General features: G+C 38.1%; 2 protein-coding genes across 4 annotated transcripts; one reads left to right on the top strand and one right to left on the bottom strand.

Annotated features, from left to right (window-relative positions):
• Positions 1–2136: 2136 nt before the first annotated feature.
• On the bottom strand, positions 2137–5971 carry LOC103998724 (protein trichome birefringence-like 5). The gene is made up of 5 exons (XM_009420279.3): positions 5334–5971; positions 3669–3861; positions 3212–3405; positions 2931–3086; positions 2137–2811 (listed from the first exon to the last, which is right to left on the bottom strand). The coding sequence occupies exons 1-5, from the start codon at positions 5840–5842 to the stop codon at positions 2475–2477; spliced, it is 1389 nt and encodes a 462-aa protein (XP_009418554.2). The 5' UTR covers positions 5843–5971; the 3' UTR covers positions 2137–2474.
• Positions 5972–8334: 2363 nt separating this feature from the next.
• On the top strand, positions 8335–22299 carry LOC135649622 (villin-3-like). Of its 3 annotated transcripts, XM_065168177.1 has the most exons (24): positions 8340–8491; positions 8560–8597; positions 10323–10429; positions 11277–11376; positions 12489–12557; positions 12658–12900; positions 12985–13162; positions 13250–13382; positions 13490–13652; positions 14313–14460; positions 14553–14653; positions 14768–14923; positions 16761–16829; positions 16924–16992; positions 17115–17252; positions 17378–17506; positions 19232–19379; positions 19512–19522; positions 19622–19762; positions 19880–20005; positions 20203–20268; positions 21030–21348; positions 21442–21650; positions 21726–22299. In XM_065168177.1, the coding sequence occupies exons 3-24, from the start codon at positions 10374–10376 to the stop codon at positions 21837–21839; spliced, it is 2886 nt and encodes a 961-aa protein (XP_065024249.1). In that variant the 5' UTR covers positions 8340–8491; positions 8560–8597; positions 10323–10373; the 3' UTR covers positions 21840–22299. The 3 variants fall into 3 exon arrangements, with proteins under 3 accessions (XP_065024247.1, XP_065024248.1, XP_065024249.1); XM_065168175.1 differs by lacking the exon at positions 8560–8597 and having other exon boundaries at positions 8335–8491; XM_065168176.1 differs by having other exon boundaries at positions 8339–8597.
• Positions 22300–22392: the final 93 nt, after the last annotated feature.

Below are 22392 nucleotides of genomic sequence, written 5' to 3'. Positions count from 1 at the left end.
TCTTACAGTAGAATTCATTTGGCCCTGACAAAATTTGACCAAAGCAGTCCCTTTTGTTCATATGATCTCTCATTCTCTTTTTCTCTTCCTTTATGTTTTAGTCTGTGGAGTAGTGGGGAAGACCACAAAGGTAAGCAGTCATTGCTATGACCCAAACATATTCTCCAATACTTGATCTTGCAGGAACAATCAAGTTTAATTGCCAGCAGAAAGGAGAAGATGGGAAAGCTATTATCTTCCTCAACAACTAAAATATATGCAATGAAGAAGAAGCCTGTCACCAATTAGATTACTTCCTTCATGCCTTCTTCCCCTCCACCACTTTTCTCAACATCAAAAGAAATCTACATATTAGTAGGAATATCAAGTGCCCTCTGCAGTAATCAACCATTACACATCAAATTTATTCTGCATTTGAGATCACATGAGTCTCAAATGATATGGTAAACTCACTTATGCTGGCATTGTGACTGTAGAGGAAATAAGGTTTAATTATATTAAGCTTAGAAGGAAGTAAACACCTTTAGATCCAGCAAATGCCATGTGAAAGTGAACAGCTTTTGCTTTTGGCATCAATCTCCCGCTGCTTGCTGAATTCCTTGGCCTTTCTGAGAGAATGAGCTGAATCACTCTCTCTCTCTCTCTCTCAATGAGTATTTTTCTTCTTTACGCTACCTCACCATATAATTCTGTTCCCTTCTTTTCACATCTCCCATTGCCAAAGCCAATGATCACCCATGCTTGCTCGCGTTCTCCACATTGAGCTACTGCTGTGGTGGCCATCTTCTTTACGTGCCCACCACCTCCTTATATTCACGCCTTGAGTTCCCCATAGCCGTAAGACTGTCCTACGTTACATCACAGGCATCGAGCAATGGGGTTCGAGCTCGTAGATCGGGAAACGCGAAGCCTCCCACCAATTCAGACTCCCGGGATCGGTGTCAAGCGAACAACGACGTCAGAAAGCTCCTCCAAGTCGGCGAGCGACGAAGAGGGAGAGTGCGTTACTCCGAGGTCGTCGGGGCAGCCTGCAGTCAAGCAAGCGTTGATGTTGGTGTGCCCGCCGCCTCCGCCGAGGAAGCCTCGGCCTGTGAAGAGGAGATTAGCCCCTCCACCGGACGGATATTACCCGGTGCCGAGCGATCTCGCCTCCATCTTTGTCCCGCTGCCGATGAACAAGAAAATTCGAGTAGGTTGATCGAATTCTCGTCATTGATGTCTCGTCTTCCCCACGAGCATGGAAGCCATGAGAGGTGATACTGTTTTAGTTCTTTTTGTTCATCTTCTTCTGTGTGAAGGTAATACAACTGAGGATTGGATGTGAATTGGAGTTTTGAGCTCTCTTCTACAATAAATCTTAAATTTTTGTGATAATTCATAGCTCATAGATTTACATGCTCTCTTCTATGTCAGCTGCACAATCAACAGCTGATCTGCTCACTGTTCTTCACTGTTGGGTCTCCATTGCCCCCCATTTTGTTTGCAACAGATCAACTTGGCATGCTAACTAGTAATATGTTCCAGTAAAATCATAGCCTAAACAAGTTGCTCTCATGATTAAGGTTTACAGATCTCAGGCATGGAAGTTTCAGATGGTGTTGGCAGGTGTAATTGTTCGTGCTAAGTTGGTAAAAGCATGCATTTGAAGATGTATGTACATCAGACGGGATTTGTCTGCAAGGGGGTCATCAATCTCATCCATGCAAATGAAGTGTGATCTGATGCATCTCCGCAGTTGTTCTTTTGGTTGTAACTCCATCACTCTTAACTTAGATTACAAGCGAAGGCATCTCTCACTAATTTCAACTTCCTGACCCACAAACCTTTTTAATAAGCATGATCATAATTCGATTCGACCAAATCAAATCAGAACCGATGTTGATCGAGTCGGTTCTTTACTATTGAACTGCAAGCACAAGATTTGTTTACACTCAACCAAATGAAGACAGAGAGAGTTACACCCTCACAATACCATATTTATGCATGATGATTTCTTTAAGATTCAGGATTAAGTATATATAATTTTCACATGCACTATCAATTGATAATTTGCAAATATGTTTAGTAAAAGACAGGCATCTATTCTTTTGGGTGGTTTTACATCCATCCACCCTCATCACAAAATACTTTGCATCCTCATATAAGAATATCTTTGTATATGTTCTCGATTTATCCAATCACTTATGCATTATTTTACATACACAACTTTGATTATGGACACAACAATTGGTTCTCCTGAACAACATGGATATAAAATAGAACACTATCTCTAACATCAAACAAAAAAGAGGTACCCCTGATCACAATCAGCACTGCAGCTGTGAAAAGAGCTTTCTCAAGAACATTCGGCCTCCCCAAAGCAGCTTTTCAATCAGCAGGCGAACATCTACATCTGTTTTCTTGTCTCGGCATGCACATAAGCTTCTTGATACGAATCATGATGGGTAACAACGGCTATGACGATAAACCGTCGTCTATGTAAAGAAATGTGGATGTTGTTTGAGGACAAGAGTCGCGTAGATCAACTCGTTCCATGAGTCAGGAATCCCAGGAAGACACCAATGGCTGCAGTCCTGCCGCCTCTTGGACACCTTTGCCCCATCAGTCAGCTTCTTGCCATAAATCGAAGGGTGCCCATCCTTACGGTAGTTGGTCAGCTTTGTCACGTTCAAGAGAACAACCGGAACATGCATTCTACTAATAACTTTATCTACTATCTTCATCTTCAATGGATAATTATCTAGAAATGCACCGCTTCTGATAGGATCTGTCTCTCCATTGCATGTGCCACCAGAGTCCCAGTCTCCGCCTCTGAGAAAAGACAGGTCGATAGGACCTTATACTTGAAAATGGAGTGTTCTAATGCAAAATCTATTAAGATAAAAGAAAAGAAAGTGCTATTTCTAATATATAGGCCAGAAGTTAAGCACCTAAAATGAGCAGCAGAGTAACCACGGTAAATGATTAATTTAGATCGGTCAACATTGTTGTCAATCCATCTTCCCCAAGTCTTGATGGCTTTCCTATATGCTTTGGTTGCATCAAATTGTGGATAAAGAACATTACCTTCTTTATAGTAATTCTTCCTGGTCAATCAAAAATATTAATTTACCAAATGTACGCCATGAGAGCAGCAGTAAAACTGGCTACTTTGAGTAAAACAACTTGACACATCAATAAAAGATAAATAGAATTAAAGGCACGGATTTACCCTCTTGCTGTCTTCCCATGGGTCCACCAATGACCAGTGTTAAAGACAAGAATGTTGGCTCTTTTCCAACGTTTGGCTGACTTGTCGATTCGATCTATCATAAGAATTGGGTTTGAATTACCCTGTCGATTGACTCGTATTCCTTCTCTAACAAGAAAATGGGATCGAACAAACTCCACTGTACAATCATAGTCCTGCAAAGAACTGCATATTAGAAATAATTTACAGTCCTTTATTGACTAACTTTTAGGTCTTAAGAATAAAAGTGAAATTAACCATCCAAATTCTCAATTTAAACATCAGCTGACACAAAATTAAATATATAAAAGCATAGTGCATAAGATGTAATATATAGACTTTCTAGAGACTTGAAAGTGATCTATGTGACATTGGAATCAGGCTAGATGGATCAACATAATGCAGCATATAAATGAAAGCAGAAGAGAAGTTGGCATACCACAAATTTGAAAATAAAGTAGCCACGTCCTTTGGTTATTTTATAACCTCGGGTCTCGTACATTTTGCTCTTATCAGGCAGCGCTTCTCGCAAGAGACACAGCATCGATTCAAACTGGTTTCGGTTCATGGAATCTCCAACAAACATCAACCTTTTACCTCGAATTCTCTCCAAAAAGTCTGTTCCATTAAACCTATGAATAAAGTAAAAGGACAATGGGAAAAGAAGAAACTGCTTATGAAAAGAACCACAATAATGGAAATCCTTCTACTGGAGGGTTGTGAATATTGAAGAGGAAATAAAACTATAATGTTGAACCTAGAATTTTAATAGTTTACACTTACATGGCACAAGAACATAAAAGACATAAGATGAAAAAGGACAAAAAAGAAGAAAAATGAAAGAGAATGAACTATTAATGATGAATAAAGAAGTCATTCCTTTCTTCATATAGACCTAGGATACTTCAATAGAGTGGCTAAATTATATCTGCTAAACAAAAGGGAAATAAGCTCAGAGTCATATCAATCTCGAAGAGTAAGTGTTTCCAGATTGGTTTGTCTATAGAAGCGTAAGAAACAATATAAAATATTAGGATTCCTTTTGACTTCAGAAAATACTTCTAAGCTTGTCGGGTATCTATGTAAGTAGGATATTTAATTTTCTATTCAGGCGCTGACTTAATTTGTCGGTATCGATTTTTTCTGCTCTATGTTAAAATTTAATAGTGTCTTCCATGTCAGCTTCAGATTTTACTCCTCTATGTCAAAAGCTTTTAAGTTCCAACATAATTTTCACCATTCATCTCGTCAAGATCTTCTCAGCCGTGATTCTGTTTTTTTCAAATGACTACTTTGGCATGTCCTCATCTATATATATATATATATATATATATATATATATATATATATATCTCATGGATCAGAGTAAGTCATTTAGTAGTTATGACAGTTCCACCCAAAATATTCTCCCAGAATTTGATCAACAAGTTGAACCAGTGATGCAGCAAAACTCTCAAAAAGGTGAAGAAATGTGTTTTAAAACAGTATATTGTCAAGAATATAAAATTATAGATGAAGTCTCATCTAAAGGATTAAGCTTTTAGATGCATAGCATTGATAAAAAATTTTCATGGTACTAGAGCAAAAGATCCAATGTTCTTGCCACATGTTGGGTTTATGCAATCGACCCTCCACACGGTAAGGGAAGTGTTAAGATTCTTTCTCCCATCTGTGCTTACGGAAAAAAAGACCCAAAAGGAGGCCTATTAGGAAAGGACCAGGATCATCTACATTTAAGATCCATCTATCAACAGGAGCAGGACCCCTGCATTCATGTGTGAATTTGGAAGAAGCTCAATCTAAAAAATTCAGGTGAAAATTTCACATCATGTGAATATGATTACTTAGTTTAGCAACAGCTTCATACTATTTCCAATGGCCAAAACAACAAAATAGTAGGGGAAAAGAAAGAGGAGCAAAGATGAAATTTTGGAATATGTGGCCTTTAGAAAACCCTCTAATAATTCGAAAAAGATGACATGTTTCAATATTTCCTACATTTTGCTATCATATATTTGTGATCTTAGGAAGTTTGGCTACCAAACTCGAGTAAATGCGAAGAAAATGATCAGAAAAAGAAGCAAGAAGACGGTGTGGATGGCACCTCGGCAGGTCACAACCGTCAGGCTTCCACCTCCATCTCAAGTACCCGCGATCCTGCCTGCCGTTCTCGTGGCAGCTGTAGGCCTCGTCCACGTACGGGCAAGAACCTGGCTGGTAGAGCGGGTACTGCCCCTCCTCGTCTCTCTCCCATCTCCCTTGGTAAAGATCGCACCTCTCTTCACGCGTCCTGGCTTCTTCCGCCTCGGAAGGCGGCTCCACCGCGGCTTCGGATGACGGGAAGATTTCCGCCTCGGAAAGCGGCTTATCCGCGGGCACCTGCGCCAAGCTCGCGGCTTTCGATCGCGGACGGGGAGGGGACGGGGAGATTGAGAGGTCGGAGACGAGGGAAAGGGGGGACTTGAGGGCGCGCTGGGGGGCGATAACGAGGAGGAAGATGGAGAGGAGCGCAGCAGCGGAGGAGGCGGCGGCGACGGCGACGGCGCGGCGTCGCTTGGCATGGGAGAGAAGGGAAGATGAGGAGGAGGACGAGGAGGACGAGGAGGGAGCCATCGGCGGCGACGGGAGGAGAAGCGCATGCTGGTTCGTCTCTTTTGTGTGGAGAGGAGGAAAGGGGGCAGAAAGGAAAGCGGTGACCCGACCCTTCCGGACCCTATCTCTTAGCGCTTTCGGACAGGAGGTAGAACGAAGCGAGTCGGTGACCGGATCTCCCGCCGGTCTTCCTATTATTTTCTTGCAACAATGTTTTTGTTAATAAAAACACTTTTGGACCGAAGCACTTGTTAGCGAAAACTGCTGCGAAAATTCGGAAAACATGTGTTGTCTGAAGGGCTTCAGAACGTTAGAACCGTGTGACACAGAATCCAACGGCATATCTAATAGTCAAACACGCGGTGCACAAGTCAACATGGAGAGTCAAGTCAACGTGAGGGAAAACCTAGTTGATTCATAGTAGTTCTTTTGGATCTTTGTGTACATCTAATGGGAGCCGATATGATCACAAGGCTCATGTGATTCTATTTTTAATATACATAAATAATAATAATAATAATAATTTTATTTTTTTAAATCAAATTAAATCATAATGGAGATATTTTATTAATATCAACATCATATATACACATTAAAAGGACATCTATCTCAACAAATTCCAAAGGAAGAAGAAGAGAAAAGAAGAGGCAATAAAATTATTAGAGAGAGAAAGAGAGAGAGAGGAGGAGGAGAAGAGGAAGAGGAAGAGGAAGAGGAAGGAGAGATATAGCCTAAAAAAGTCATAGTTTGTGTCCCCTTTCTCTCTCTTGATTTTTCTACTCTCCCTTGTCAATTCAAAAAAAGAAATCAAACCCCTAAAAAGGTCTTTTTATGAAAGGTCATTCCAAAAAGGAAAAGTTATGGATGATGAAGAAATCAAACCCCTTAGACACTATAGTTCATATCTATCAGACATAATCCTTTGAGCTATATGCTCCAACTATTTCATTATATTCGTTTTCTTTTGAGTATCCTCAGAAAGAAAAATTTCCTTTTCTCAATTATTTCGATTGTTTCTATCTATTTATAAGGAATACAACAGTACATTCTAAGGTATAAAATGATAAAAAAGAGATGTAATAATTGGAGTTTTGAATAACACAACATTTGATTTTTTTAAATCTCTTTCATATTTTTAAATAAAAAAATACATTAAGCATTTTATCATTTATCGGTATTGTTTCGTTTTATTCCTATAATTTCATCGTCACATTAGTAGCAAGAAGACGACGGAAGGAAGGACGAGAGAAAAAAAAAAGTATTAGATTAACTCAACGATACTTATAATTTTAAAAATTAATGTATGTAAAAAAAAGTGTTGAATCACTTAGATGAAGTTCACTATTTTTTAATTGATTATTATTTTTTTATGACCTATTTTATCATCCCACGCGAAGCGACTAGATTCCAAAAATTCGAGAGGTACTCAATAAAGATATCATCGTTTACCTCCATATGTTTTATACTGAAATCCTTATTCAACAAAACTTGAGGGGATGAACATCTTTTTTACGTACGCAAAAGACTCTCAAATCATTTTTTTAATCCCTTCCAATAATGTCAAAAAATATATTTTTTAATAATTTTTTTTAGCCTTCGATGTATTTTTGATATGCTTATCTCATTTTTTTTATTTTTATATTTCTTACGTGGAAAATCAATGTACTGATTTGTAGACAAAAATATGCTTATTCAAGCTTATCTGTCTTTGCCTGATTTGCTCTCCTATATTTTGAGTGCTGATGCTATAAACATCGATAGTATTAGGTATTTGAAATTAATAAATCAATTTTATTTTGAAAAATATTTTCTAAAATTAGATCGGACGAGTGAAAAATAATTAAATAAATACTTCGGAGTTTTCTTTCTTTTCTTTTTTTTTGGGGATATTCAACCGACCACAAGCGACATGAATAATCCAGCTAGGCTGCCGTACGACATGTCGTCTTGTTGGAGTGAACACGTGGCTGGGGCAGTCCCTACTTCGGGAACCTGCTCGGACGCTACACGTGGTCAGACGGCTGTCGTGGACGGAACAGCTGATTGACGAGCTTCCCGGGATTGGGATTTGGCGTGTCCGTCTCGTAATCCGGTCTCGCCGGAGCCCGAGCGGGTCCGACCGGACCGCCTCGCTCTCGGCGTTCCCGATCGGGCACCAACCACGAGGCATCTGATTCCTCGAACCAAATGGCGATGCCGTGCATGCATCCTCCCGAACCGACGGTCCGGGACCTGCCACGTAAGATCTCAGACGGAGTCGAACAGCGCACACGCGTTGCGGGCCCCACTCTCGAAGCGATTAATCATGGTGCCTGTGTGACCTCTGGAACAGACACGGACGGAAACCGTGTACCGATGAAGGTACCGACTTGTTGACTGGTCGATGGTGTGGGAGCCACAGTAGAGCTGTTCCGTAACTCGGGTAATACGTCTGGGTAATTTAATATTTTATTACTTACGGCGATGCTTTTGGGATCCAAATAGTGACAGGCACGCCTTCCCCTATCATTCTCTCTCTCCCTTAATATTATTTTGGGCTGTTTGGTGGCGACTATTTCTCTTTCGACACCGGTGGCCTTGGAGATCGATCGAGCTGCTCGGTAGGGTTCGCTTCGTGCCTCCCTGTCCGATCCTCGAGTCGGTCGCGCCGTTCGCTTTGAACGAGCAAAGGTGCGGTTTTTCTTCCCTTTTTATTCTTTGCCCTACCACTTGCCCCTTCGCTCAATGGTTGTCGATAGGTGGTGGCGTCATCGCTTCTTGCTTTGAGTAATCAAAGGTGCGATTTTTCTCTGATTTTTTGCCCTACTCCTACACTTCTCCTGTTCTAGATGGGTCGTGCCGTCGCACCCCTGATTCGGGAGAAAGCGACGGAATTATATAATTTTTCTGATCGTTCCCGAGGTCTTCTCCCGGCCCAGGGGCCGATCTGGTTTCTGAATTGATCTCTGTGCTTGTTTATTGGGTATGGCGATGGCAAGTCGTGAGGTTCCGTCTAAGGTGAAGAGGCGGATTGGTTTTTATTCGCATGTTTGGATGTTCTTTCTGCGTGCGTGATTGTGTTTGAGGGTGCTGGGGTTGGAATTCGCTTCAATTCTTCTGATAAAGTATCGTCTTTCGAGCCACTTGGCTCGTATTTTGACACAAGACGCGTCTGAAACTTGTTCTTGCGAGTTTTGTGTTGTTTGCGATCTGGAAGTTCTTGAATTCTATTGGTTTCTGAAATTTCACATGATCGATTGCATGATGGCTTGGTGATTAATTTGGTCTATTGGGTTGCTCTTAAGATTATTGAAAAATTGCATTTGTAAAAAATTCATACCAATCCACAGAATAACTCGAATTTGGATGGAAAAGGTTTGTGAGTGGAGTTAACCATTTGGATAATATATCCAAATCTATTACTCCTTGATCAAAATGAATTCCTATTGATCCAACAAACAAAGTAAATAATACCAATATAAGCAGAGGAAATAGCATAGTATTGTCCACTTCGCGAGGGTACATAGAAGTGTACTTTTTTTCGTTGAATCTGTCTGAGTCCATCTTTCTGTATGATCCTCCTGAAGTTTTGATGCTGGCGCAATCTGAAGTCTGTAATGTTATGATGTTATCTATATCTCATCTGTTTGTGTTTGTGTGATTCCAATGCACGTAACAACGAGTCATTGTTGGGTCTCCAAGGAATTTGCATTTTTTCTAAAGAATTATTTCTTTAAATATGAGTGCTCTGGAGGTTTTAACTTGGAATTTTTTGACGATAATCTCCAATTGCATGATGAACAAATATTGCCCATCATGTTGCTGATGTATGTTCTTTATTGATTCCCTACATGTACATGGTCTGACATGTTTAGACGTGACATTCATTATTCTCTTCTTTTACTTTCTTCCGTTGGTCTGCTTGTTTGAATTAGTGTATTTTTGTGGTGTACCTTATGACTTAAAAGTGCAGTGCTGAATTGCAATCATTCTTGGTGAATACTTCTCATTAAAGACTGTTTTTCTTGTTATAAAGTTTCCAACCAGTTGTCATGAATGTTGTTGTGTACATAACTTCATTTTGACATATGACTTCATGGAAATGCTTGATCAATTTGCATATTTGATGGGAAAACAGTTTTTTTGACAGAGCAAGCTTATTACAGTTCTTTGTATCTCTTTACCTTTTACTGTGGTGTCGATTTTTAGTTATGCATTATATTTTGATGCTAACTATTTTCTTATAACATGTTGTCCCCAAAAAAAGAAAGGATCCTCTTTTCTCTTTTAAGTGCATGTAATACTGATTTTCAGAGAAATGAAAACTTCTGAGGAAACTACCATATATTTTTTAAAATCATATACAGATTTGGAAAGTGATGCACATTGGAAATTTGTTTGAGATGATTATTCGCTGAGAATATATATAGTTACTCATCATGTTCTCTAGTTAGCAAGTGTGATAAGTTAGATTGCTTGATTTGCTTTGGGCTAATGCCTATCTCCGATTGTCTTTATGCAGAATTCTGCTGCTGTTGACTCGAAGCCGAAACCATTAGATAGCACTTCTAGTATGGCTGTCTCCATGAAGAATGTTGATTCAGCTTTTCAAGGAGCTGGCCAAAAGGCGTATCCTCACAATAGCTTCCTTTTATCGTACTTAATTCTCTGTTGGTTCACCTTCCAATTTTTTTGTTGTTTAATCTGAGATATGTAAGGATATCATAATAATTAACAACATAGAAGAGTTGGTATTATCAACATCTATGATTAAGATTACCCAAAAACTTGGAAGAAATCATAAGAGAAATGTAGTTAACATGGTCCAAAAATCTGAGAGCAGACTAACTTGATTGATGAGACTTAATTTATAAAATGATGGAACTTTCTTAAATGTCTCGCATCCATCTGATTGTATAATTGAACATGAATTTAATCAAAGTTGTACCCTAAAGTTTTTTTGCATTGGATTATCATCAATAATGGTTTGAATCGACTTTGGCCTTTGATCTTGTACCCTAAATTTAGGATACAAGTAAATGAATAGGTTGTGGAATTCTAGGCTCTTTTTTCAATGCTTGATGCCATCTTGAGATGGAAACTGGATAGGTTAATTGTTGACTTGCCTGAAAATAAAATTGTACAACATTTTGGAGGAAGCAGATCAAATATATGGTCTGAAGAGTGGTAAGATTGTGTAGAATAACTAATGCAGTGGAAAAGCATTTGCAGTTCTCATCAAGTGGATCCTGAACCTGGAGACTTTTAAGGCTGAGTGCAGATTAAAGCTGTTCTAGTGCACATTTTTCAGCAAGATAATCATAAAAACGGTATAGCTAAATAGTAGTATGTTGTACCCTGCAGGTAAAGGTGGTATATGCTATTGAAAATTTGTCTATTTGTTGCTGTTATTAGCCTTCGATGGTTCTTCACATGGTGTTATGTACTGGCTTTTTATTTCCTTAACAACAAAAAGTGGATTGGAGATATGGCGAATCGAGAATTTTTGCCCAGTCCCTGTACCAAGTTCTTCCCATGGAAAATTCTTTACTGGAGATTCATACATCATTTTAAAGGTTATTTATTAGTCTTTTCTAGAAATGCTGACCCTGTCGTTTATTTGTTGCCAGTATTTTTCTGTAGATTCATGAGAATGAACTTAGACTATCATCTGAGATCATGCTTGTACATCATTTTAAAGGTTTTTTTCTCTCTAAAAAAGAAACAGTTAAGGCAAGTTGGAGAAGATGGGGTTAAAAATATTTAATTTATTAAGTTTGTGACTATATTAAAAAATAGCATGAGAGAATGCAATATGCCATTCTCATTAAGTTGTATATATGTACTTTTGTTCATTTAGTCTGCAGTTGTTCCATTCAGTATTTTTCAATTTTGTGGATAAAGTAACTTGATTTTGGTGCAGCTCATAGGAGGAATTTTACTGTTAACTGTCGAGTCACGGTGTCTCCTCTTTCCTTGGTCTTTGCAATTTCTTTAATCTATTATGCTGTAAGGTGAATAATTTGAGAATAATTACTGAACATGCCTCATGCCAATAGGAACGACGTCTGGTCAAGATTTTTTGAATGTCTGAATATACTTGAGCAGCTTAAACTGGGTTTGGGTTCCCTTTAATCAGGTTTGTGATGAGTTTGACTAGAAAAATCGGTACAGAGACAGGTTTGGATTCAAATAGATGAAATTCATGGGTCCAGTGCTGTTGGCATTCCTAATATTTTATGGTAATGACAGCACATTGGATTTTTGGTAGTCATCTTACAAACACTCTTAAGCCCTGTGGGTTGGTACTTCAGGTAATTGAGTCTACCTGAGCCTGTTTAAATCATGTTCGGCTACCTTTTAATTGGGTTTGGTTTGAGTTCAGTAGTCTACTAGGTGACAAAAGTCGGGTTTGCGGTTGGTTTTGGGTTTGGGATGCCTAGGTAGTTAGTCAAATTGGGTGAAATTTGTGAGTATCCTACCTATTGTCAATTTACCCCATGTTTGATAGTGTCTTCTTCAGGATGTAAAGTTCAAAATTCTCTTTGTTCTCAAGGAACTAGACATATTATTACATATATTGTTTTTCCACTTTGCGATTCTATATTTACTTTTTCCAAACTGTTACATTTTGTGAGATCAGTGTTTGTCAAATGTTGAAGCTATTGAATCTTTGTTCTTTGCATAGACAACTGCCTTAAAAAGTGGTGCCCTTCGTCATGATATCCACTATTGGCTTGGTAAAGATACTAGTCAGGTCAGATGGAAGTCCATACATTCAATATATTGTTGCTTGAGCTACTACTTTTTGAAGAATAATGTTGTCAATGATTGGTCTTAAACATTAATGTCCACAGGACGAAGCTGGAACTGCTGCTATTAAAACTGTTGAACTAGATGCAGCCCTTGGGAGCCGTGCTGTTCAATATCGTGAAATACAAGGCCATGAGACTGAGAAATTCCTCTCTTATTTCAAACCTTGCATAATACCACAGCAAGGTGGGGTCTCATCTGGTTTCAAACATACTGAAATTAATGAGCAAGAGCACACCACACGATTATTTGTTTGCAGAGGAAAACATGTTGTCCATGTTAAAGAGGCAAGTCATTTGTGTAACTAATCTTATTTGAAATTATGTAGTGGAAGAATCTCACTTAATATTTTTAAGTTTTTTTATCATCAGGTTCCTTTTGCTCGATCATCTCTTAATCATGATGACATATTCATCCTGGATACAAAGTCCAAAATTTTCCAGTTTAATGGATCTAATTCATCTATTCAAGAGAGAGCTAAAGCTCTTGAAGTTGTACAACATCTCAAGGATACTTACCATGAGGGGAAGTCCGAAGTGGCAGCTGTCGGTAAGTTCTCTTTTGAAAGTTCTGATGTGAGGTTTTACTGACAACAAAAGACTTTTTAGTCTTTCTGACTTGGTGCATAATTGATAGAGGATGGGAAGTTGATGGCTGATGCGGAGGCTGGAGAGTTTTGGGGATTGTTTGGTGGCTTTGCTCCTCTTCCACGAAAGGCAGCATCTGAAGAAGATAAAAAAGTTGAGCCCTCCTCCACAAAACTGCTATGGTAATTCATTATCAAGGCACATTTCTGGAGTTTCACGTTAACCATAGAATCAACTTGTAACAGAATTACTTGATGCACATCACTGATAGAACCATTTTCCTTTTCAGCGTTGTGAAAGGGCAAGCTTTGCCTGTTGAAGCTGATTCATTGACAAGGGACTTATTAGATACAAATAAATGCTACTTGCTGGATTGTGGAATTGAAGTTTATATATGGATGGGCAGAAACACATCTCTTGAGGAGAGGAAAAATGCAACATCCGCAGCAGAAGTAAATTCATTGCTTTCTTGAGTTTCATATTTTATTCTCTTGGGCATCATTTGTGTAACCTTACCTGCATACATGTGAAATGAAAGTCTTGACATGATTCCTTTGCATATATAGTACGTCCACCTCCTTAAGAAAATCAGGGTCCTTTTGGAAGTTATAAGTGGTGCGTCATACTTTGGCCAATCAGAGGCGAGCAATATTCAACCTTCCATTTGGCCTCCTGTGGTGTGTGGGCACCAAGTCTTGGCCCTGCAAAGGTGGTGGAATCCACCAAGGACAATGGCAGCAGCATTGTGAGGAGCCATTAGGGCCAACCATAGTGAAACCATGGAGGTGGTTTTTAGGTTATATGTCCATATTTGAAAGTCAGGGTGGTTCTTTTGAATGGTTGTGGAGGTGAATCCCTATTGCAGGTTCATCAGAGGTGGTAAAAATGAAGAGAAAGGACCAGTTGCGCTGATTTGATTTTCATGTATCGTTAGTGTGATTTGATCATGGGGCAGCCTATTCTATTCACTGTAACTTATCTTTTAGCCTGTTTTCTTGGCCACAAACAACTTGCTTTTTGAAAAATTCCATTTAGAATCTCAAAGGCCTTTTAGAAACTTTAATTTCAATTTCATTGTGGGTTCTATATGTTAATGCACATATAGCATACAGGAATTACTGCGTGAACCTGCCAGACCACATGCTCATTTTATTCGCATAATCGAGGGTTTTGAGACTGTATCATTTCGCTCCAAGTTTGATAAGTGGACACAGAAAACTGAAGTGGCTGTATCTGAGGATGGAAGGGGCAAAGTTGCAGGTTAGTTGATGACACCCAAACTTTTAAAAATATTTTGGATCTAGATAAAGATCTTGTTGTGCAAGCTATAAGGCTGTTGTTTCCTTCTGTAGCTCTTCTTAGACGCCAAGGACTAAATGTTAAGGGTCTCACAAAAGCTGCTCCTGCGAGAGAAGAACCTCAACCATATATTGACTGCACTGGAAATTTACAGGTGCTGTTATAATTCTTTGTCCTTATTCAGATTTATCTCCATAAAAAGGCTGGTGTCTCTTTGCAGGTTGTGCTTTTAAATGTATCCTAAGTCTATTTTCAAATTAATGCACAGGTTTGGCGTGTAAATGGCAAGGAGAAGACTCTTCTTCCACCATCTGAGCAGTCTAAGTTTTATAGTGGAGATTGCTATATTTTTCAATATACATATCCTGGGGAGGATAAAGAGGAGTATCTTATTGGAACTTGGTTTGGGAAGAAGAGCATTGAGGTAAATTTTGCGAGAAGTTCATTGCACATATTTTTCCAAGTATGTCCTAGAAAATGTTGATGTTGAACATGGGATGTTGTACTTAAGATTAAGATGTTGTACTAGCTAAACTGTTGCTAAAAGAATTAATGTTTTTGTGCAAGAATAGTGATTTTTGCTGGACTAGATATTCATTGTGGCAAAGTTCATTCTTTTATTTGTTTCCAAATTCTTGTAGCATATCTGTATAATTTTTGGTCGTTTATATTATGTATCATCTCATAGGTTATGATTATTCTCCTATACTGCAGTTTTTGTTTCTTTATTTTTATCTTTGAAGGTATGCAAATTAAGAGATTTTTGGAAAAGAAACAACAATTTTTGAGATGAAAAGTATAAAAAGGTTATAAGACAATTGCAAGGCGATTTATGCTTTATGGGTTGGAATGCTGTTGTGAAACAGTATATCCAAAATGTTAGTGTCACTAAGATGAAAATGTTGAGATAAATATGTAAAGATATATTAAGATGGATTTTATTTTCATGGAGTGTTAGGAATAATGGATCAATTCAGATTGGTGGTGCAAGGAAGTCAAGAGGAAGATCCGAATATTTTTAGAAGGATCAGTTCAGATTGGTGATGCAAGAAAGTATAGGCGAAGATCCAACTTTCTTAGAAGAATTAAAAGACATTTAAAGTTTCTTACTTTGTCTACTGTGTTACCCTCAATAAAGCTCATTGGTGGAAAAGATTCATGAAGCTGATTCAAAATAGTAGGGGTCTTATGGTGAATGGTAATGTGTTTGGTCCTTCTTAAGCAACTAATATAATTCACTGCCTTGTTAATAGGATTATAGATTCTGATGGGCAAGTATCTCTATTGGAAATACATGGTATGGTTGACTATGAGGTTTTCTGTAGCAAATCTTTATAGAGTTTTATCATCCTTTATGAGATGGAGTGATGTAGCAATTTGGTGGTGGGGTTTACGTTATTAGTGTTGTAGAAAATATACTGGGAACATAGGAAATTGGTCATCAATGTAAACAAGACATCAGGGCCTCCAGAGAATATGCTTAGGGTTGATGAGAGGATAATGAACTTGAAAGATGGTAAAAAAGGATGAGGAATGTTCCAAACAAAACAATGGCAAGGGAACAATTACAAAAATATTGAGTAACTAAAGGTAACAAATGAGATTTAGTGGAACGGAAAGGATTCAAACAGAAAGCTGATGCATGGTAGAAAGAGAAATTTTTATAGTCAACGGAAAGGATTCAAGCAGATAAGCTGATGCATGGCAGAAGAGAATATTTTCTAGTCACAAAGCCATGAAGGTCATTTCTAGTGCATCTTCTGTTTTCTGAAAACTTGATGCATTCTGGATGTATGAGATTATTGCGATCTGAACTACTCAAAATCTAATAGTTAAAATTTGAATAAATCAATGTGATAGGCATTTATATTCTTTCTTTAAATGTAAAGGTTAATAAGGTCGATTACATTGATTTGGCAATGTTGTTGCATTATTTCATGCTGATTCCTCCATTTCTTGTATTGTGCGTGGTTTGACCTGGATGAGTTACTTAAGAACCATATGTTTATGTCTTAAGTCACATCAAATACTTCATGGTTGACAAATCATGATGACTGAAATACTTTGTGGCATAACAACATCAGTTAGCTTCTAACTCTTTGTGGCTTATTTAAAAATGGTCTCTTTTCTGATAGCCATTTTGAATTATGCACCTCATCATTTAAACAAGCAACTGGTAATAGTGGAATAGTGAAGAAATCATCAACCACACATTTTATAGCTCACTAGTATTTGTTGTAATCTGAAGCAACTCTATGCAGGAGGACAGGACTGCAGCTATCTCACTTGCAGGAAAGACGGTTGAATCTCTAAAGTCACAGGCTGTTCAGGTGACTTGTCAGATGCAACTAATGTTGAAATTATGCATATCACTGTTATATTAAATTCAAAAGAGCTAACCATTTCCTGTCTATGTACTCCTAGGCTCGTCTTTATGAAGGAAAAGAACCCATACAATTCTTCTCTATTTTCCAGAGCTTCTTAGCATACAAGGTTTACTTGCACAGAAATCTTTTCTCTAGGAGCAGACTCTTGCTTTGCAACTGGTTCTTCTTGGTGCACTTTTCCTTTCCAAGTCTGATAACTTTCTTTAAACTTGTTTGCTGAATTCGCAGGGTGGTCTTAGCTCTGGATATAAGAATTTTGTGGCAGAAAACACTATTGCTGATGAGACATACTCAAAGGATGGTGTTGCTCTTTTCCGAGTTCAAGGTTCTGGGCCAGAAAACATGCAAGCGATACAAGTCGAACCTGTATGTTTTGCATAAACTCTGTTTCAATTGCTTTCCTTACTGAAAGAAAGATATTTCATATTATTTATACTCATCCAAGTAATTTCTTTATATATGATAAAGCTTCATGCTCTTTGTTTGATCAGGTAGCGTCATCTTTGAACTCATCTTACTGTTATATACTACATAGTGCTGATACTGTTTTCACATGGTTTGGAAGCCTGGCCACCTCTGTGGACCAAGAGCTAGCTGAGAGATTGCTAGATCTGATTAAGGTTTGTCAAGTTCTGCTTAATATATGTATCGGTCTTGTAACCTTTTCGTGGTAAATTATATGCTTTGTTAGCATATGAATAAATCAAAAATTACTTCTTAATTACCATTGTCTTTATATTTTTATAATCATTTTAAGAATTTGCAGGAAGCTGTAAGTTATGATTTATATATTCAAACCTCCACAAAACCATGATCTGCAATGCCCTTCTTTTGAGATTTAAGTGACTACATTATTAAAATTCTTGTGAATGCTCTTGATCCTCAAATCTTTATTGGGGTACATCTTGTACCTCGCAGATAACAGTTCAACTGGACATAACTGGAAGCAACCAGTTCAGTTTTTGTTACTTGATTTTGCAGCCAACTAGTACATAATGATTAAATTTTTATCTCTTAAGTTCTCCATCACCCATCTCTTAACCAAATTCTCTTAAGAGTGTGCCACAACAAACCCAAATAACATACTCCTTTTGGAGAACTTGTCTAAAGATCTGAGCCAATCTTCCCCCCTTTCATAGCTGGATTGTTATATAGATGTGGAAACCTGTGATTCTTGTAGTCTTCTGTCGCATGCAAGCTAAATATGTCTTGCCATATGGTTAGCTGTTTATGTCTTGTTTTGTTTTTTGAATTTATGCCCCACTGGCACCATTTATCAGGTTCCTACATGTATCCTGTATTGATTTAGATTTTGTAGGTGTTACATAACTGCTATAAGAACATGCATCTTTTTTCAATTAATTTTGGGAGGTTGATAAATCAAGGAAGCTTCCTATTTGCAAAAGTCGTTTGACTAGAAACATATAAAAAGAAATGTCTTTCATGTGGACCATATGTCTGTAACTATGATCTAGTTGCAACTTGCAACTGAGCTAGTATATGATAATCGTAAGGCATGATATACAACCATCACATGCTGTGGTGCCCAACTGTTTTGGGGCCTTTGGCAATCAGATCCATGCAGCAGTGTTAATATTTTATAATTTTACATAACAATTCTAGACTAAATTAATTTGATGTTACATTCTAAAACAATCATCAGCTTAAAGGAGTTATTAGAGTTGAATTAATAACCATTTGTTTCATGCACATATCCATGGACCCAAGTCCTCTAGCTTATAGCTTATGATGTCTACTAGTAGAAATAACTAAGAGTTGTACATGGAATTTTAATTGCCCATTAAAAATGCTAATATGTACTTAAAACTAATGTCAAAGTAATTTTTATAACTAAGACATCCAAGTTCTTTAAAACATTTTTATTTTTATTTTTGAAACATTGTGTTTGATTAATCGATCAATTTGATATCTGGATCGAGTATGTTTAGGTGATGACATCCACTAAAGTTAGTCTGGTGGTTTATCTAATAAATTGGGTGTTATTAATATATGTCAAATTTCTTGGTAATCATAACTAAGTGTTCTAATATTATTGCTGAAGTACATCAGAAAAGTCATTACACTATGTTCTGGCTTCTTTTTTTCTTTTTTTTTTCTTTTTATAGGTTTCTATGGATGCCATATTAATTGAAAATGTTAGTGGAATTTATTTTTTCAGAGCGTAAAATGCCTATGGATTGAGTTTAGCCACTTCTCTGAAGATCTGCTTTTATTTATTTTGTTGATTCAGATTTACCTAGGTTCTATGAGTTTATTTGCAAAGGAAGAAGGGAGGATGCTGTTATTATGTATTAACTACTTGCATGTTTTGTCAACGTTTACAGCCAAATATTCAGACAAAACCACTAAAAGAGGGAACAGAAACTGAACAATTCTGGAGCCTACTGGGAGGCAAATCTGAATATCCCAGTCAGAAAATTGGAAAAGAACAAGAAAGTGATCCCCACCTGTTCTCATGTACTTTCTCAAAAGGTAGGAAGTCAGTGGTACTGTTATCTATCTAATTTCCTTAACTTTCATATAGTTCTTTTGCATGTGTTGCTAAATTTTTATATGTTCTGTGTGTCAAACCAACTTATGATGCTATGTGTGGCAAATTTGAAGGCACTCTGAAGGTGTGTAGTGTGAAGTCTCTGGAAACCTCTTTTACAAATTTTGATCCACTTGTTTACTGTGGTTGTTAAGCTGTCAAATGCATTGTGCTGTCTTTTCAGGTGACAGAGGTTTTTAACTTCACTCAAGATGATTTGATGACGGAGGATATTTTTGTTCTGGACTGTCGTTCAGACATCTTTGTTTGGGTTGGACAACAGGTGGACTCAAAAACCAGATTGCAAGCTTTGAATATTGGAGAGGTATTGAGTACTTGTCCTTTTGCAATTTTTGTTTCTACTACTTGCCTTTTGCGATCATAGTTAACAACCTTTCTTTTTGATCCTCATGTCTGTCTTTCTATATGCCTTTTTAACCAGAAATTTATTGAACAAGATTTTCTTATGCAAAATCTCTCTCGAGAGACTCCATTGTTCATTATTATGGAAGGAAGTGAGCCTACATTCTTCACTCGAATTTTCAACTGGGACTCTGCAAAATCAGCGGTAAGGATTTGGATGTAAAGTTGAATACTTTAAATTATCAACTGATAACCTTTTATTGACATTGTTTTTAACTTGCTTTTGCTGCATCCTCTGGAGGTTTGTATGGCCTGTCAATTAGATATTAGTGGATGTAGCTCAAAAGTCAATTAGGTATATAACAAGCACCTAATGAATCCCCTTTTTCTTTTTTGTTTCAGATGCATGGTAATTCCTTCCAGAGGAAGCTAGCAATCGTGAGAGGTGGAGTAACTCCAACATCAGATGTAAGTCACAAATCCTTTCAGCTGGTAGATTTCTCTGATAGATTACATATGTCAGTGAGTTCTCATTCTTCCAAGGATCCATGGGCTGGTCATGCGACAGCATGGGCACGAAATCATAGGTGTCATGTCCAGCTGTAACTCAAGTTGGTGATAGAGCAACTAGAGGTCATAGGAAAATATTCATGTGAATCCTCTCCTTGGTTATAAGGATGATGTCCTAGTTATGCTCTGTTCTTCATTGCTTCATGCTTTTGTTTGGTTGTAGAAGAGAAAATACAATATTCTGAAATGTTGTCTATGAGAACTTGCCAAACTTGTTGCCCTATTCAACAGTGCAAGCTCGCATGATCGCCAGCAGGGAGAACTTGTCCTTTTCTTCTTTTTAGCAATGCAAGTTTATTTTGTTGCCTCAACGTGCTTTTAGACTTGGTGGACTGGGGAATAGTTACAACATATCCTTATCCTGAATTCTTTAGCCAAACTCCCCAAGTCTTATTGAGTAAAGAATACAATGCCAGATTCTGCAACTGTAAAGCTACAAGGCTAGATGAAAAAAATTTTGGTATCTTATTATGTCTAAGCTGGTTCTTACTAGTTTCCATGTGTCTTAACCGGTAGTACGATCAAATCTTTCTACTCTTGCAATTTTCTTTTACAATATATTCCTTTACTAATAATACCTCGTCTCTCATGTTCGATTTTCTTTCCTGAAAAAACTTATATGGGAAGTTCCTGATTGGATATTCGTCTCTTGCTCTCAGAAGCCCAAGCGACGAGTGGCACCATCTCATAGTGGGAGATCAGCGGTGCCGGAGAAATCTCAGCGTTCAAGAAGCATGTCTTTCAGCCCTGAACGTGCTCGGGTTAGAGGAAGATCTCCTGCATTTAATGCACTGGCAGCAAACTTTGAGAATCCAAATGCCAGGAATCTCTCAACTCCTCCTCCAGTAGTTAGGAAACTTTATCCAAAATCTGGGTCACCTGATTCTGCAACGGTGGCTGCAAAATCAGCAGCAATTGCCACCCTTTCTTCTTCTTTCGAGCGGCCAAAGGAAGTGATGATACCAAAAGTATCGAAGGGTATGTGATCCTATTTTCTGAAGGGATAGGTTTGTCTTCAAGGAATACACTCTGTGCTGACGTTTTAAACCCTTTGAATTTCTTTTGCTGAAGTGAGCCCTGAGAACATGAAGCCAAAACCAGAAGCGGACACCAAGGAGAGCATGATCGCAATGAGCAATAGAATTGAAACTCTCACCATACAGGAAGATGCAAAGGAGGGTGAAGCTGAAGATGAAGAGGGGCTGTCAATATTCCCCTATGACAGGCTGAAAACTGCATCCACGGATCCTGTTACAGATATTGATGTAACCAAGCGAGAGGTATATCATCCATCCAATCGACTGATGCTTAGCTGGAACTTCCATCAAGGTCTAATTCCTTTATTCCAATCGCAGACTTATTTATCCTCCGTGGAGTTTAAAGAGAAATTCGGCATGACAAAGGAAGCTTTCTACAAACTACCCAAGTGGAAGCAGAACAGACTCAAAATAGCCCTTCAGCTGTTCTAGCACTGCCAAACCCCCAGATCCTGCTGGCATCCTACTCTAGTACAGTTCAAGTTATGATTTCTCCCATCCGGTTTTTAGTTAGTTCAGGCAAGAACCCCTAGTATTGCAAGGGGACAGTGTCGGTCATCGTATTCTTTTGCTGCTTCGAGTCCGAAATCGCAGTCTCTCCATCAACACAGGTTTAGCAATTTTTCTCTTTTGTTTGAGCCATGTTTTATTGGTCGTGCGGAGTGTTCTTTTCGTCGTCAAAGGTTGTTTTGCTGAGCTTGCAATTTTTTTTTCGTTTGTTCATTTCTGAATTGTTTCAAAGGTGAGACAGAGGTTGTCCAAAAAAAAAAATGATGTCATATGATGTAATCGAAGGGCATGAAATGTGTGTACAGTATAGCCTAAACACATTTATGTTTGGAAACCAGTTTGCACCTTGTTTGCTCAATAAAGCCTGATTCTTTTGTGTGTAGAGCTTCTTCTTCTCAGTACCTCTTCATTGCTGCTCTTATCTGAGTTCAATCTTATGCATTCTTTCTTACTCGAAAACTTGTGCAGACAAATG

The sequence above is a fragment of the Musa acuminata genome, chromosome BXJ3-9 (genome assembly GCF_036884655.1).
Source record: "Musa acuminata AAA Group cultivar baxijiao chromosome BXJ3-9, Cavendish_Baxijiao_AAA, whole genome shotgun sequence".
In the NCBI taxonomy this organism is placed as follows: Eukaryota; Viridiplantae; Streptophyta; class Magnoliopsida; order Zingiberales; family Musaceae; genus Musa; species Musa acuminata.
Note: the sequence above shows the minus strand (reverse complement) of the source record. Positions and strands in the feature narration are given on the sequence as shown.